Here is an 18,080-nt window from a genome sequence, read left to right as displayed (position 1 = left end):
GATAAGAGGCTGTAAATTCGATTAAGACATTAATGAGCGAGCTAAGACAAACAATATGCCTATTTGTTCAGCACTTTTGAAATGGACAGCGACAGAATTCAGAATATTGGCCAGTGACAGAATTCAGAATATTGGCCAGCGACAGAATTCAGAATATTGGCCAGCGACAGAATTCGGGATATTGGCCAGCGACAGAATTCAGAATATTGGCCAGTGACAGAATTCAGAATATTGGCCGTTCTTACAGTATTCTCCCTTTATTCAATGGCAGGTTGTGAGCATGTTAAGTAAAATGTCAGTCTAATAGTTGTATTATCTTTATAAAGTTTGTATGAATAATCTAGTTTTGTAATTGGATACTTAAAAAATGTAGCACAGTGTTGTGTGCCATTTCTGCCCCCCACGCAACATTGTTGACGAGCACCTTTCTTTCTTTTTTACATGACATCAACTGACACAGTATATCCTGTCTCTCTGCTCACACCGTATCAATGAAATTCAGTTAATGAGTGGAATATATATATATATATATATATTTTATTTATTCACCTTTATTTAACCAGGTAGGCTAGTTAAGAAAAAGTTCTCATTTGCAACTGTGACCTGGCCAAGATAAAGCAAAACACTGCGACACATACAACAACACAGAGTTACACATGGAATAAACAAACATAAGTCAATAATACAGTAGAGAAATCTATATATAGCTTGTGCAAATGAGGTAGGATAAGGGGGTAAAGCAATAAATAGGCCATGGTGGTGAAGTAATTACAATATAGCAATTAAACACTGGAATGGTAGGGTGTGCAGAAGATGAATTTGCAAGTAGAGATACTGGGGTGCAAAGAAGCAAGATGAATAAATACAGTGTGGGGATGAGGTAGATTGGATGGTAGATTTACTATGTACAGGTGCAGTGATCTGTGAGCTGCTCTGACAGCTGGTGCTTAATAGAGCTAGTGAGGGAGGTAAGAGTCTCCAGCTTCAAAGATTTTTGCAGTTCGTTCCAGTGATTGGCAGCAGAGAACTGGAACGAGAGGCGGCCAAAGGAAGAATTGGCTTTGGGGGTGAGATATTGGCTTTGGGAGTCAGATATACATGCTGGAGCACGTGCTGCTATGGGTGCTGCTATGGTGACCAGTGAGCTGAGATAAGGCGGGGCTTTACCTAGCAGAGACTTGTAGATAACCTGTAGCCAGTGGGTTTGGCGACGAGTATGAAGTGAGGGCCAGCCAACGAGAGCGTACAGGTCGCAATGGTGGGTAGTGTATGGGGCTTTGGTGACAAAACGGATGGCACTGTGATAGACATCATCCAATTTAATGAGTAGAGTGTTGGAGGCTATTTTGTAAATGACATCGCCGAAGTCAAGGATCGATAGGATGGTCCGTTTTACGAGGGTATGTTTGTGAGCATGAGTGGAGGATGCTTTGTTGCAAAATAGGAAGCCGATTCTAGATTTCATTTCGGACTGGAGATGTTTAATGTGAGTCTGGAAGGAGAGTTTACAGTCTAACCAGACACCTAGGTATTTGTAGTTGTCCACATATTCTAAGTCAGAACCGTCCAGAGTGGTGATGCTAGATGGGCAGGTGCGGGCAGCGAACGGTTGAAGAGCATGCATTTAGTTTTACTTGCATTTAAGAGCAGTTGGAGGCCACGGAAGGTATATATGGCATTGAAGCTCATCTGGAGGTTATTTAACACAGTGTCCAAAGAAGGGACAGAGGTATACAGAAGAATGTTGTCTGCGTAGTGGTGGATCAAAGAATCACCAGCAGCAAGAGCGACATCATTGATGTATACAGAGAAGAGAGTTGGCCCGAGAATTGAACCCTGTGGCCACCCCATAGATACTGCCAGAGGTCCGGACAACAGGTCCTCCGATTTGACATACTGAGAAGTAGTTGGTGCACCAAATGAGGCAATCATTTGGGATTCCAAGGCTGTTGAGTCTGCCGATAAGAATGTTGTGATTGACAGAGTCGAAAGCCTTAGCCAGGTCGATGACTACTTTTGCACAGTAATGTCTCTAATCGATGGTGGTTATGATATCGTTTAGGACCTTGAGTGTGGCTGAGGTGCACCCATGACCAGCTCTGAAACCAGATTGCATAGGGGAGAAGGTACGGTGGGATTCGAAATGGTCGGTAATCTGTTTGTTAACTTGGCTTTTGAAGACCTTAGAAAGGCAGTGTCATGACGTTGGCCTGGGGGTAGTTTTATGACTATCATAAACTATCATAAATACCTCTTCCCCCCTTTTTCCTCTCTCTACCCTACTGATGTTACATTTGCAAACTCCTTGGTTAACATAGAGATTCTGGGAACATCAGAAGTTGGGGGGAAATGAACTACAGTATATTCTGGTAATTCGACCAATTGAACATATGCTGTGGGACTTAATGAATATGATGTCAGTTCGGTTGTCATCTGAGACATTCTCATCAATGATAAGATGACATAAACTCTACAGTGGAAAGTCTACACATCAGAGTTATCGGATTCACATGGTATTGTTGTTCAATTGAAATGTTTGAATATTAAATGATTTGTGATGGGATTAAATGTGATTTTAGCTTCTAAAATGTGAGAATTGGGTTTTCATAAGGCTAGGGCTCTGCTCAATCAGTGGCCCACCCCTGTGAAGAGTCGTGGGTTATAAAACTTTTCAGACACAACCTTCTCGCTCCACTATATACAGCCTTGACGACAATATAACCTCCTGTTCCGAGGATGTGAGGACGACGGTCCGATGTCAGAATGGTTTAGATAATAACTACAGAATGAAGCCAATATCAGCGTGAGCTTTGGTTGCGAATGGTATGAACTTTGAACTCTTATTCACTACAGAAGTGATACCTCCTAGCTGTTGAGTTAGCAACAGCAGCTGCAAACGAGGGTTAGGAAGGAACAGACAGAGCTTCCCGTCTATGACACAATGACGTTACTACAACGTATCCAATTGACCACCAGAGACATTCTTCAAAGGACAAAGGACTTGGTTTCTACCACCAACTTACTGAAGCGCAGCTCAGAGTAAATATTTATTGCATTTTCCTTTTCCAAATGGGCGGTAATTTAGAATGCATAAGATACGGTATTTATGATAGCACAGCTTGGAGAGAGCGGAGGAGCGGGGTGACGTGAGAGAACTTATATGACATATATGATCATAGGAAGTTGGCTTCCGAACCCGAAAGTCAATGAACCATGTCCAAATGGCATACGAAATGTCCAAATGGCATTTTTTGCTGACCAAATTATATGTATCAAGCCCTGAATCATGTCAAAGCCCTGAATCATGTTAAAGCCTATGTCAAGCCCTGAATCAACTAGAAGGTCTATTTGTCGTGTTTGATCATAGGAAGTCATTGGAAGTAAGAATTTCTCTTTGATGTTGATTCAGTATGTCCATTTCGTAGTGGGAAGTCCTTATGGATATACATTGGCAATGGACACAGTCAACTTGCAGAAGACACTGTCCAATCGCTCATTGGTGTTGATTTCAGCCTGATCATTTGGTGATGTTAAATCCCTCATTAAATACATTGGAAGTGTACACTTGAACATTGTCCATTTGGAATGTATTTCAATGGGCATTTACCATGATGCATTGGACATGCTCTAATATACTGCAGAAAAGCCCAATTGACTGGCTCGTTGAACTCGGGATGGCCGAGCTGTGGTTCCTCTCCACCACTCGTTGGTGTTGATTTCAGCCTGTCCATTTAGTGATGGTAAATCCCTCAGAAAAGGAACACAGAAAATCCAATTTAGTTGTTTTTCTATTTGAGGTCAGGTATAATATTGTCTATGTAACCAAGAGGGAAAGCGGTTGGGCCATCCAATAAATGTTTTTTTTAGAGTAATATAATATATCAAATTTAGCAGATGCTTTTATCCAAAACATCTTACAGTCATGCGTGAAAACATTTTTACGTATGGGTAGTACCGGCAACCGAACCCACTATCTGGCATTGCAATGTTCTACCAAGATGCATGACAAGGTTATAAATGCTTTGTGATGCCTCAATGTAATATGTTTCATAAATCCTTTATTAAGCATTGCTTATACCACCCTTTATAAAGCACAGGTTTATGTCATATTTGACTTAGTCGGTTATGTCACATTTGACATTAATGCCTATGTCACACAGTTAAGTCACATTCATGAACCTTTTATAGAAGTTGGCATACGGTTATAGATGATTTGTGACAGATTTATGCAGTGTTTAAAAGGCTTTATGAATCCTTTTTAAACTGCATGTAATTTAAAATTGGACCCTTATGTATATGAGATATTTCTGTATTTAATTTAATTTGCAATATATTTACAAAAATGTCTAAAAACACATTTGTCATTATGGGGTGTTGTGTGTAAATGGATGAGAAAAATGTATCAAATATTTGCTACATTTTGAATTCAGGCTGTAACACAATAAAATTAGGAATAAGTGAAGTGGTATGAATATTTTCTGAATGCTCTGTATTCAGGGAGTTTCCTGTAATGAAAAGGCTTTGGTATTATTCATTCAGATTTTATGTATTTAACTAGGCAAGTCAGTTAAGAACAAATTCTTGTTTACAATGACATCCTAGGAACAGTGGGTTAACTGCCTTGTTCCTGGTCAGATGTTTACCTTGTCAGCTTGGGGATTTGAATTAAGCAACCTTTCAGTTACAGACCCAATGCCCTAACCACTAGGCTACCAGCCACCCAAAGAAGGTTTCTTCTAAGTTTGGCAAAGGCACACTTTTCACTTAACACAGAAAGTTCAGATAGAAATGTAATTTGTAGAACGGACATACTTCTCTTTCATATAGAATGAAGTTATCCCTCTCAGTCACAGATTGTGAATTATACTGCCATCCTATGGCCACTGCACCTACTGAAAGCAATCTCTGCCCAATGGGTGCAGATGTCAATTCAATGTCAACTCCATGTTGGTTAAATAATAAACAATGTTGATTTAACCAGCGTGTGCCCATTGGGGTGTCAAACTCTGCAGTAAAATGTTTTTAAAGTTGGCTTTTTACTCCAGCATTTTGGGTTTGAAATCAAATCTTTCATATGAGGCGACATCATAGAATGTCACTTTAGTTATTTTTATACATATTTTTATACATAAGAAAACACCTTATGTATATTGTACCCCACCCCCATTTGATTAAGTCATAACTATTTGGACACCTTCACTTGTAGTGTATTAAAAGGTAGTGACCCTTTAAACGTAATGTTCAATTAAATTATGTATTTAGATATTGGTTCTATTACCCTGTAAGCAGTCTATGAACTGCTCTTATGAGTGACAGCAATCCACACTTTGGGTTTTGGAAGTCACTGCCAACAAACACGACTATCATCATTTTCAGACAAACACGTTACTTCCTTCAGCACACTATTACAACAGAGTGACTGTTTTGGAATAAAATGTTCAATATATTTCCTTTAACATCCTCTGTGTTGTGTCCATTGATATGTTCTAGGTCATTTTGAAACTTTAAGGAGCATCAGGTACTGCTGGAATGTCAACCAATGGCATGTCCATCTTTATGTGAGAAATGACACTGGTCCCTGTTCAAAACATTTATAAAGTAATAAGAAAGTGTGAATAGTCCTCCCTTTAGATTAGGGACTGGAATACTACTTTACTAATGATTAGTAAATGGTTCAAAAATACATGTATTAAACATCTTATGAATGATCTTATGAATCATTTAAAAGTGATTAATAAATGTGTGAATAACTACCTTACTAAAACAAATGTGGGAACTAGAATGCGTAAGTAGTGCACAATTACACACTCACCGCTCCGCTGAAACATCACAATTACAATTCAAATATTTAATTCACATCTCCAAAAATGCAGTTGTACTGTAATTATGAAACGGTTAAATTTTTAATTGAAATGCACTGCAGATATGAGTGAAATTGTGTAAAGTAACTCCATCACACTGTATAAAGCTATGATACATTTTTTTATATTTTTACTGAAAACAAGACAAAAATACCAAGTAATTTTTTGCAGTGTGACTCCATTAAATGTGTGTGTGTGTGTGTGTGTGTGTGTGTGTGTGTAGATTAAACATGAACGGGCCAAAACGGACATGGCAGCAGGTCAAAATCAAATACAAGAACATTCTGCAGAATGGTATGGTCCCTGACTAATATTTAACAAAGCACAAGCATATATTGTACCCAGAAGGTGCCTGCTCACACATTGTCTGTACTGTTTTAGCAGTGAAAAAGAATACCCACAGACAAGGCACGGGTGGTGGGTCACCAAAGGCTGACCTTACCCCAGCAGAGGACATGGCCTTGGAGCTAAATAAAGGCAGGCCCGTCTTAGAGGGGATCCCTGGGGGGAAAGAGACGAGCATAGGTTCCTCCCAAGATGCCACCCGCTTCATTCAAGGTATGTCCTTCCATCTCTACATGGGATACAACCACATTCATATTGAATCAATTTGGACTGTCTGACTTTGGTTTACCTATTGCCTTGCAGTGCCTGGCAGCACTGTGTTCCTGTTAGAGCCACCAGCACAAGCACCAGACGATGCTGATCCAGTGAGTACTCCATCAAAGGCATACTGTAGGCCTGGCATGTCTTGTCTACTAGCTTCAATATGAATCCGATTAAATGTGATAGGGTGAAGGCCCCAGTGCAGCAGCAACAGCACATGATGGAGACGATGATGAGGAGGAGACCATCTCTCTGGATTCCAGAAGGCATGAGATATCATGTTAAGACTGTGAAAGTACTATTTACTCTACAATGGTGAGGAGTCCTCATCAAAATCAAAAAATCTAATTTCTTTTACAGGACCCAGATGCTATACAGTGGGAAAACCAGCCTGGCAACATAGTGCGTATTAATAAAAGGACACCACATCCTGCCAAATTCCAGCTGCGCTAATTGTATTGTGTTCACAGAGCTCACAAGCTATCAGAAAGTTGTATGGCAACCACCTCCGGCGCCAAATAGAACTGGCAGACATAGACATTCAGTACAAGAAGAAAAAGATGGAAAATCTTGCACTGGAGTCCGAAATAAAAAAGAGGACAATTAGGAAACTGGACCTTGAAATAAAAAACTTGAGAGGGAGGTGAGATATGCCTTCAATGTACACTGTATGCTAACTGTAACACAAATGTATTAATCATTATTTTTCTTTCCTCCCCAGCTCCAAGAAGATGACACAGCTCAAAATAAAATTAGGTATATTCTCGTAAAGTCAAGTGAGCCATGACATATGAGCTCTTATTGTGAGCACACAGGACGGTGGCATCTTTCTAAGGTTTTTTTATTTTCCCAGCAATCAGTACAACCAAGTCATCGTTATAAGGCATCGCCCTCTTTGCCCACCCCCAGCACCAGGTGTGGCCACTAGCCTATATGAAGGCCCAAAATTGTGTGTTCCTTTCTGCTCTGACAATGGCATGCCCATTCGTGCGAGATGTGGTGGATGAAGAAGCACTTGTGCTGAGGAGAGCCTTCAGGCGAGAAAGGGTCTTCAGGGACCGGTTGGACCCACTGGCCTTCCCTGATGACCATCTATATGAAAGATACAGGTTTTCTGCAGATGGCATCAGGTATCTATGCAGACTACTGGGTCCCAGGATTAAGCACCGCACTGCACGGAGCCATGCACTGAGTGTGGAGCAAATGGTTTGTGTGGCCTTGCGCTTTTTGCTAGTGGAGCCTTCCTGTACTCAGTGGGGGATGCAGAACAGCTGAACAAGGCCACAATTTGCCGCACAATAAGGAGTGTGTGTCTGGCTATCAAAGCATTAGCAGATGTCTTCATCTCCTTCCCTGGCCACAGAAGACTCTGTGACATCAAAGAGGAGTTCTATAGGATTGCAGGTAAGAGGATCTACAAATTACAGGACAACTGTTAACACATAGTAGGATACTCATTACTTTGTGTGACAGGTTTCCCAATGTCATTGGTGCAGTGGACTGCACACACATAAGGATAAAAGCCCCCTCAGGTGCCCATGAGGCCGATTTTGTGAATAGGAAATCCTTTCACAGCATTAATGTTCAGGTGAACATAATTTTTTGATATTGTCCATTGACGAACACTCTGCATTGCCAGTGATGTGCATTGATTGGTGTAATATTCCTCATCTTATGATTTCAGATGGTCTGCAATGCTGACTGTGTGATCAGCAATGTTGTGGCAAAATGGCCTGGCTCAGTCCATGACTCCAGAATCTTTCAGGCCTCTGAAATCTATCAGTGCCTATCACAAGGTAAGCCACACAACCCCTATTTATAACCATCATGGCTGTGTCAAGAATATCACTGTGTTTATGAGGTAGTAATGATGAGATTTTGTGTTGACAGGTGAATTCTCTGGTGTGTTGCTGGGAAACAGGGGGTATGGCTGCCAGCCTTTTCTCCTGACACCTTTCACAGACCCCCAGGAAGCACAGCAGGCCTACAACCATGCCCATGCCAGGACCAGGGCCAGAGTTGAAATGACCTTTGGCCTCCTGAAGGCACGCTTTCACTGCCTTCACAAATTAAGGGTCAGCCCTGTTAGGGCATGTGATATTACTGTGGCTTGTGCTGTCCTCCACAATGTGGCCTGCCTGAGGAAGGAGAGGGCCCCCAGAGTGCCACCAGCCATGGACTGGGACAATCCGGCAATCTTCCCTGATGACGACAGTGGTCGGCTGCTGAGGACCAATATGTGTTGAATTATTTTAGTTAGTATGTGTGCTTTCAATTTTGGTTAAATATGTCCTGCGGTGGCAGAGGAATTTGGGTTTTTTTGGGTTCGTTTTTGACGAATTTGGCCTCTTATGATGTTTGTGCGGTATACTGTGTGTAATACAAGGCTGCAGGGAGGCTACTGCATCCATTCATTTGTCTGTTCAGTTGATGTGTATGGATTTGTCCTGCATTTATTTTAGTGTGCAGACATGCAGGGTGTGTTATATACAGACCTTTGAATGTGTATGTATCATTTTGTATAATATGCTTGGATTCTGTGCTTTCCATCTTGTAGAGTCACTGTGACTTCAGTTTCGAAAGGAGCTGATGGTTTACCTGCTTTGTTTTGTCCTTATTCAATAAAGGAACATAATGTTACACATTGTGTTTTTATATTCATATGGAATGTGTATTTGTTTATATGACAGAGTACTAGGGCCACACTGAAGAAAAAGGATAAAGTCATAAATTTATGAGGCTGGTTCTTTCTGCAGAAAAGCTACATATTGTTTTTACAGTTTTGATACTTATGACAATGTGATACTTAATATTCTGGCACATCAGCATGTCTTTGTTTATGAAACCATACTGAAGTACAATTTCACGAAATGCCCCACATCTGTCATTTTAACAACTGTCCTCCTTTAAAACAACTGGTTACAATATTATGACTTGTGTTTTTTTCCCCTCTGTGGCCCTAATATTCTATCATTTTATATATAGCCTTATAGTCTATGGGAAACTGTAAATTATCTAATGATAGCAACATCATCTAAAAATCATTTTTTATCCAAAATCATTGAAATTAATGATCACAAACGTTTAAATAATAACAGTGGGTCTAGTTATATGTGATAACAATGTATAGTGAGCAGTGAAATAACTATTGGTTTCCATTTGTGGTGACTGCTGACTGACATTAGGGATGAGATTAAATAGATCCTGGAATTTAGCCTGGTCTGGAGCAGGCTAGCGCCACAGAATAAATCTCCATGGTAATTTATACCATAACATATCCTCCTGCCCCCTATCCATCTTTAGTGCAACCGGATTACGGATCAATTGAGCCAGGATCACCAAGATATCCTGGCTTAATCCCTTATCCTAGTTTTGTGCAACAGGCCCCTGTTTCTTTGTTGTTTTTGTTATTTCAGTTTTGATTTTTATTAAATAAGATGAACACTAACCACTCTGTGCTTTGGTCCTCTCCTTCTTACACCGACGACAGCCGTTACAATATGACATCATGCAGTATTGTATATTTAAACTTTTCTACACTTGATGAAGTCATTGTGTCCCAATTGAGCCACTAAATGGAGATGTTAAACAAAATCTAGAATGCCTCATGACATCCTCAGAATGTACTTTTAGAATACTTACATACTATTTATAATTTTGGTGTTTATTAGGATCCCCATTAGCCACTGCAAAAGCATCAGCTAATCTTCCTGCTGTCCTCTTCCTGGTGTCCACATTATATAACATGGAACAAGCACAGACTTAGGTATTTTGAATATACAACCCAATATGACAACAATGTATTTTATAAAACAAGTTTATGCCTTCTCCAAGTCTTTATAATCCAGTCCAGCTAAATCATTCCGTATCAACACCACCTGTACCTATGATGACAACACTAAGATAAGTAATATCAGTGTACTGTTATATGAAAGAAGCAATTACAACAAAACAGTATAACAATTTTTTTGGTCCAATTTAGGAATAGAAACATAGGAACTATGAACCCCTTAATTTCAGAGTGAAAATATGTCTACATGTCACTTTGAACCATGGATAAAAGAAAGCATATATTATTGGATTAATTAAGGAATTAAGAAGTGGCAGAAAGCTGATGATAAATGATATCAAATTGTCACTAAAATAAAAGGAAAAAACAAAAGGAAATAGAGATGGAATCCAACAAATGAGATAGTTGACAACAACAATAGATAGAGTTTTTGTTGCTTTTCTCTCAGACTTATTTGCCTGTACAGTTTTAACACCAGACACACTGGCAGCCTCTTTTGAAAATACCTTTCTGGCCTGTGATCTGGCCACCACAAAGATTTTCATATAAAGTGTTAAAATAATAGAGCACGGAACAGCCATTGTAAATACAAGGCCAATTATATTAACCCAATTTAACCCTTTCACAATAAAACATTCTTTCAAACATCTACTGGATACCTGTACATTTACAAATATTTTTATAATAGCAGCATCATATATGATACAACAACACCAGGTAAATGATATACAACACATCATTCTTGTTGTTGTTATTTTAGAGTGGTACAATAAGGGATCAGACACAGCAACATAGCGGTCAATAGATATCAAGACCAAACTGCCCAGAGATAAAGAAGTACATAAATAAGCAATGTAGAATTCAAACACACAGAAATATTCCCCAAAACCCCAGCATGATTCCATTATTGCTACAGTCGTTGCTGGTATCACAATCAATCCCACCAGGAGATCTGACACAGCCAGAGAGAGGATGAGCAGGTTGGTTGGAGTGTGGAGCTGCTTGAAGTGAGAGATGGAGATGATCACCAGTACGTTCAAAAATACTGTAACTGCTGAAATCAATGAGAAGAAGATGTACAGTGTTATGTAGATAGATGACGATAGCGAAGCCTTTCTGCAAGAAGAGTTTCTGTCTTGAAAACAGTATTGAACATCTTGTCCATGCTTCTCCATTTGTAATTAAAGGTACAAATGCTGAGGTCCTGCTCCTGCTTGGTCCTGTGTGTGACCCTGTCAGGTCCACCTTCTGACAAACTCTGAGCTCTGCCTCTCTATTTATCCCTGAGTTACTGACAGCCACTCCCCTTCCCATAGTCTCTCTGCACACACACACACACACACATTCACACACACACAAAATACACTGCTCAAAAAGTAAAGGGAACACTAAAATAACACATCCTAGATCTGAGTGAATGAAATATTCTTATTAAATACTTTTTCTTTACATAGTTGAATGTGCTGACAACAAAATCACACAAAAATTATCAATGGAAATCAAATTTATCAACCCATGGAGGTCTGGATTTGGAGTCACACTCGAAATTAAAGTGAAAACCACACTACAGGCTGATTCAACTTTGATGTAATGTCCATAAAACAAGTCAAAATGAGGCTCAGTAGTGTGTGTGGCCTCCACGTGCCTGTATGACCTCCCTACAACACCTGGGCATGCTCCTGATGAGGTGACGGATGGTGTCCTGAGGGATCTCCTCCCAGACCTGGACTAAAGCATCCGCCAACTCCTGGACAGTCTGTGGTGCAACGTGGAGTTGGTGGAAGAGGCGAGACATGATGTCCCAGATGTGCTCAATTGGATTCAGGTCTGGGGAACGGGCGGGCCAGTCCATAGCATCAATGCCTTCCTCTTGCAGGAACTGTTGACACACTCCAGCCACATGAGGTCTAGCATTGTCTTGCATTAGGAGGAACCCAGGGCCAACCGCACCAGCATATGGTCTCACAAGGGGTCTGAGGATCTCATCTCTGTACCTAATCGCAGTCAGGCTACCTCTGGCGAGTACATGGAGGGCTGTGCGGCCCCTCAAAGAAATGCCACCCCACACCATGACTGACCCACCGCCAAACCGGTCATGCTGGAGGATGTTGCAGGCAGCAGAACGTTCTCCACGGCGTCTCCAGACTCTGTCACATCTGTCACATGTGCTCAGTGTGAACCTGCTTTCATCTGTGAAGATGACACAATACCCCCTAATGACAAAGCAAAAACAGGTTTCTGAATTTTTTGCAAATGTACAGTATTAAAAACAAACAACTTAAATATCACATTGAGATAAATATTTAGACCCTTTACTCAGTGCTGTGTTGAAGCACCTTTGGCAGCGGTTACAGTCTTCTTGGATCTGACGCTACAAGCTTGTCACACCATTGTTTCTCCCATTCTCTGCAGATCCTGTTATGCTCTGTCAGGTTGAATGGGAAGCGTCGCCGCACACCCATTTTAAGGTCTGTCCAGAGATGTTCAATCAGGTTAAATTCCGGACTCAAGGACATTCAGAGACTTGTCCTGAAGCCACTCCAGCATTGTCTTGGCTGTGTGCATAGGGTCATTGTCCTGTAGGAAGGCGAACCTTCGGTCCAGTCTGAGATCCTTAGTGTTCTGGAGCAGGTTTTCATCAAGGATCTCTATACTTTGCTTAGTTCATCTTTCCCTGGATCCTGACTAGTCTCCCAGTCCCTGCTGCTGAAAACATCCCACAGCATGATGCTGCCACCACCATGCGTCATCATAGGGATGGTGCCAGGTTTCCTCCAGACGTGACTCTTGACATTCAGGCCAAAGAGTTCAATCTTGGTTTCTTCAGACGAGAGAATCTTGTTTCTCATGGTCTGAGAGTCCGTTAGGTGCTTTTTGGCAAACTCCAACCAGGCTGTCATGTGCCTTTTACTGAGGAGTTGCTTCCATCGGGCCATTCTACCATAAAGACCTGATTGGTGGAGTGCTGCTGAGATGGTTGTCCCATCTCCAAAGAGAAACTCTGGAGCTCTGTCAGTGACCATCGGGTTCTAGGTCACCTCCTTGACCAAGGCCCTTCTCCCCCGATTGCTCAGTTTGGCCGGGCGGCCAGCTTTAGGAAGAGTCTTGGTAGTTCCAAACTTCTTCCAATAAATAATGATGGAGGCCACTGTGTTCTTGGGGACCTTCAGTGCTGCAGAAATGTTTTGGTACTCGACACAATCCTGTCTCGGAGCTCTATGGACAATTCTTTCAACCTCATGGCTTGATTTTTGCTCTGACATGCACTGTCAACTGTGGAACCTTATATAGACAGGTAAGTGCCTTTCCATGTCATGTCCAATCAATTTATTTTTCCACAGGTGGACTCCAATCAAGTTGAAGAAACATCTCAAGGATGACCAATAAACAGGATGCACCTAAGCACAACTTTGAGTCGCATAGCAAATGGTCTGAATTCTTATGTAAATAAGGTTATTTCTGTTATTTAAAAAACTGTTTTTGTTTTGTCATTATGGGGTATTGTATGTAGATTGTCTGTAGATAAAATGTATTTAATAAATGTTTGCATAAGGCTGTAACTTAACAAAATGTGGAAAAGGGGAAGGGGTCTGAATACTTTCCGAATGACATAGATACAGACACATTACATTGATAAAGACAAAAAAAGGTAGATTGTTCCAATCAACAGTGATGGTAAATATATAAATGTGTTCTTACCAGATACACTCCTATATATAAAAGAGTGAATATTAGAGTCACTGACTGGTATTATGATGGTGGACATCTCTTACAAAATAAAAATATTTGGATAGGTACCTGGGGACTGCATGTGATAATTATGTGGACCGGACCAAAGTAAGTTAATACTACTCTTTTCTCAACAGATAGCCAGTCTAGCTGCTTAAAATGCTTGACTTCCATATCACAAATATCCAAGATGGTGTAGCAGGTAGATGTCTTTGTCCTGTCGTGTCCCATGTATATATATATTTTATATATTTAAATTTGCATACTTAAAAAAAATATTTTTCCTAAACCTCAACTTCAAAATACTCGTCTGCAACCCGCCTCACCCAATGTGGTGTGGATCTGTTTTTTTCTAAAGTATTTCTATTTACCTCAGAATTGGAATCCCTCAACTAAAGCCAGCCAGCTAACTAGCTACCGGCTACCAGTCAGCTAACCACTACTAGCGGTCATCAGCTAACCTTTACCTCGGAAAGCTCTCATCAGTTCGTACAACGCGTTTCAAACCAGAGCATATCGGACATATTTTTCTCTCCATATCCCCGGATTCCTATCGCAAACTCTAAACCTTTTCATCAGGATCATCGCAGCTAGCTAACCGCAACCCAGGTTGACAACTCCTGGCTAACGTTTCCGTCCCGGAGAAATCACCAATTAGCCTGGAGCTAGCCCATGTTAGGCCATCTCCCGGCTAAGGCTCCTGGGCTACTCCTGAAGCCCACTCCTGGGCTACATTATCCGGACCCCTTCTACTGCCGGTACGGGGCACGGAACCCCGCTGATCCATCACGACTGGAATAGCGACCTAATCCCCCGAGGATTCCAACAGGCCCCTCAGGCGCGATGTCCCCTGAAGGCCCATTCTGCTAACCATGGCCTGCTAGCTATCTAGAGCATATTTGACTGTTAGCTGATCCATCAGCCAGTTTCTTGGACCCCTATACCCATTTTGTTAGCCCTGGCCTGCTAACTGCTAGCTTGCTAGCCCCGGCCTGCTAACTGCTAGCTTGCTAGCCCCGGCCTGCTAACTGTCTGAATCGTCGTGTCCCCAGCCAGCCCAACCACTCACTGGACCCATACGATCACTTGGCTACGCATGCCTCTCCCTAATATCAATATGCCTTATCCATTACTGTTCTGGTTAGTGATTACAGTCTTATTTCACTGTAGAGCCTCTAGCCCTGCTCAATATGATATAACCAACAATGTTGTTCAACCTCCCACATATGCGATGACATCACCTGGTTAAACGTCTCCAGAGACTATATCTCTCTCATCATTACTCATTACCCAGCGCACTCTCTTCCTACTATGCTATCGCTCCTTTTACTCTCTGTTCCAAACATGCTAGTCGTCCAGTTCTAATAGTCTTTAGCCGTACCCTTATCCTACTTCTCATCTATTCCTCTGGTGATGTAGAGGTTAATCCAGGACCTGCAGTGCCTAGCTCCACTCCTACTCCCCATGTGCTCTCATTTGTTGACTTCTGTAACTGTAAAAGCCTTGGTTTCATGCATGTTAACATTAGAAGCCTACTCCTTACGATTGCTTTATTCACTGCTTTAGCACACTCTGCCAACACGGATGTCTTGCCGTGTCTGAATCCTGGCTTTCCATCCCAAACTATAGCATTGTCAGACAAGATAGAACTGCCAAAGTGGGCGGTGTTGCAATCTACTGCAAAGATAGCCTGCAGAGTTCTGTCTTACTATCCAGGTCTGTACCCAAACAATTCGAGCTTCTACTTTTAAAAATGTATCTTTCCAGAAACAAGTCGCTCACCGTTGCCGCTTGCTACAGACCACCCTCTGCCCCCAGCTGTGCCCTGGACACCATATGTCAATTGATTGCCCCCCCATCTATCCTCAGAGCTCGTTCTGACACCCCGGCCATCCTACAATCTAAGCTTGATGACCTCAATCTCACACAAATTATCAATGAACCTACCAGTTACAACCCCAAATCCAAAAACACAGGCACCCTCATATATATCATCCTAACCAACTTGCCCTCCAAATATACCTCTGCTGTTTTCACCCAAGATCTGAGTGATCATTGCCTGCATCCGTAATGGGTCTGCGGTCAAACGACCACCCCTCATCACTGTCAAACGCTCCCTAAAACACTTCAGCGAGCGAGGCCTTTCTAATCAGGCCTTCCCGGGTGTCTAAGCAGGCCTTCCCGGGTGTCCTGGAAGGATATTGACCTCATCCCGTCAGTAGAGGATGCCTGGTTATTCTTTAAAAGTGCCTTTCCTCGCCATCTTGAATAAGCATGCCCCCTTCAAAAAATTTAGAACAAGGAACGGATATAGCCCTTGGTTCTCTACAGACCTGACTGCCCTTGAACAGCACAAAAACATCCTGTGGCGATCTGCATTAGCATCAAACAGCCCCCGTGAGATGCACATTTTCAGGGAAGTTAAGAACAAATATACACAGGCAGTTAGGAAAGCTAAGGGTAGCTTTTTCAAACAGAAATTTGCATCCTGTAGCACAAACTCAAAAAACGTTCTGGAACACTGTAAAGTCCATGGAGAATAAGAGCCCCTCCTCCCAGCTGCCCACTGCACTGAGGCTAGGAAACACTGTTACCATCCGATAAATCCACAATAATCGAGAATTTCAATAAGCATTTTTCTACGGCTGGCCATGCTTTCCACCTGGCTACCCTTACCCCAGTCAACAGCCCTATGCTCCCCACAGCAACTCGCCCAAACCCCCCCCCCCACTTCTCCTTCACCCAAATCCAGATAGCTGATGTTCTGAAAGAGCTGCAAAGTCTGGACCCTACAAATCAGCCAGGCCAGACAGTCTGTACCCTCTCTTTCTAAAATTATCTGGCGAAATTGTTGCAACCCCTATTACTAGCCTGTTCAACCTCACTTCTGTATCGTCTGAGATTCCCATAAATTGAAAGCTGCCGCAGTCATCCCCCTCTTCAAAGGGGGAGACACTCTAGACCCAAACTGCTACAGACCTATATCTATTCTACTCTGCCTTTCTAAGGTCTTCAAACGCCAAGTTTACAAACAGATTACCGACCATTTCGAATTCCACCGTACCTTCTCCGCTATGCAATATGGTTTCAAACTGGTCATGCACCTCAGCCAAGTTCAAGGTCCTAAACAATATCATAACCACCATCGATAAGAGACAGTACTGTGCAGCCGTAGTCATCAACCTGGCTAAGGATTTCGACTCTGTCCATCACAACATTCTTATTGGCAGACTCAACAGCCTTAGTTTCTCAAATGATTGCCTCGCCTGGTGCACCAACTACTTCTCTAATAGAGTTCAGTATGTACAATCGGAGGGCCTGTTGTTCGGACCTCTGGCAGTCTCTGTGGGGGTGCCACAGGGTTCAATTCTCGGGCTGACTCTCTTCTCTGTATACATCAATGATGTCACTCTTGCTGTTGGTGATTCTTTGTTCCACTTCTATGCAGACGACACCATTCTGTATACCTCTTGCCCTTCTTTGAACACTGTGTTAACTAACCTCCAGATGAGCTTCAATGCCATACAACTCTCCTTCCGTGGCCTCCAACTGCTCTTAAATGCAAGTAAAACTAAATGCATGCTCTTCAACCGTTCGCTGCCCGCACCTAACTGCCCATCCAGCATCACTACTCTATATGGTTCTGACATAGAATATGTGGACAACTACAAATACCTAGGTGTCTGGTTAGACTGTAAACTCTCCTTCCTGACTCACATTAAACATCTCCAATCCAAAGTTAAATCTAGGTTCTTTTTTTGGTTCTTTTTTTCCTTACACCGTAGGTTCATGTACTTTGACGTGAAGCAGTCAAATTAGCGCCTTATTACCATTTTTTACCTTTATTCCCAGATAAAATCAATAAGGGTTGAGGCCTCGATGCCATCTTGTTTCTGGGCTAAAAGCCCATTTGGCCAAACCTGTGCTCACCGAGTTTCATCTTCAAAGTCTTTTCCGTTTAAGAGAAATGGCCATGTCACTTTGGTGATGTTTTGCCCATTTGCAATAAGCAGCCAGTCACCATCTGTTGGAATTTTCCAGAACAGAGGAAAAATTACCAAAAAATGTAAGTTAGAAAATGGAATCCGAATGTC

General features: G+C 41.9%; 2 protein-coding genes and 1 long non-coding RNA gene across 3 annotated transcripts; 2 read left to right on the top strand and 1 right to left on the bottom strand.

Annotated features, from left to right (window-relative positions):
• The first annotated feature begins 5,805 nt into the window (after positions 1–5,805).
• LOC135567767 (uncharacterized) lies at positions 5,806–6,740 on the top strand. The gene is made up of 4 exons (XR_010462395.1): positions 5,806–6,155; positions 6,243–6,419; positions 6,510–6,571; positions 6,654–6,740. It is a non-coding gene; the product is annotated as an uncharacterized LOC135567767 (long non-coding RNA).
• Positions 6,741–7,439: 699 nt separating this feature from the next.
• LOC135567768 (putative nuclease HARBI1) lies at positions 7,440–8,870 on the top strand. The gene is given in 5 exon segments (XM_065014990.1): positions 7,440–7,689; positions 7,692–7,874; positions 7,943–8,055; positions 8,152–8,263; positions 8,358–8,870. Coding segments are annotated over 5 exon segments (1,014 nt in total). The 3' UTR covers positions 8,714–8,870.
• Positions 8,871–10,466: 1,596 nt separating this feature from the next.
• On the bottom strand, positions 10,467–11,432 carry LOC115125951 (trace amine-associated receptor 6-like). The gene has a single exon (XM_029655540.2). It carries the CDS (start codon positions 11,430–11,432, stop codon positions 10,467–10,469), a length of 966 nt encoding a protein of 321 aa, XP_029511400.2.
• Positions 11,433–18,080: the final 6,648 nt, after the last annotated feature.

Source organism: Oncorhynchus nerka, unplaced genomic scaffold (genome assembly GCF_034236695.1).
Source record: "Oncorhynchus nerka isolate Pitt River unplaced genomic scaffold, Oner_Uvic_2.0 unplaced_scaffold_1823, whole genome shotgun sequence".
Taxonomy (NCBI): domain Eukaryota; kingdom Metazoa; phylum Chordata; class Actinopteri; order Salmoniformes; family Salmonidae; genus Oncorhynchus; species Oncorhynchus nerka.
Note: the sequence above shows the minus strand (reverse complement) of the source record. Positions and strands in the feature narration are given on the sequence as shown.

What these genes read in the sequence shown, in the direction of transcription:
- LOC115125951 (XM_029655540.2), bottom strand. Translation starts at nt 11,432, where the DNA reads ATGGAGAAGCATGGACAAGATGTTCAATACTGTTTTCAAGACAGAAAC.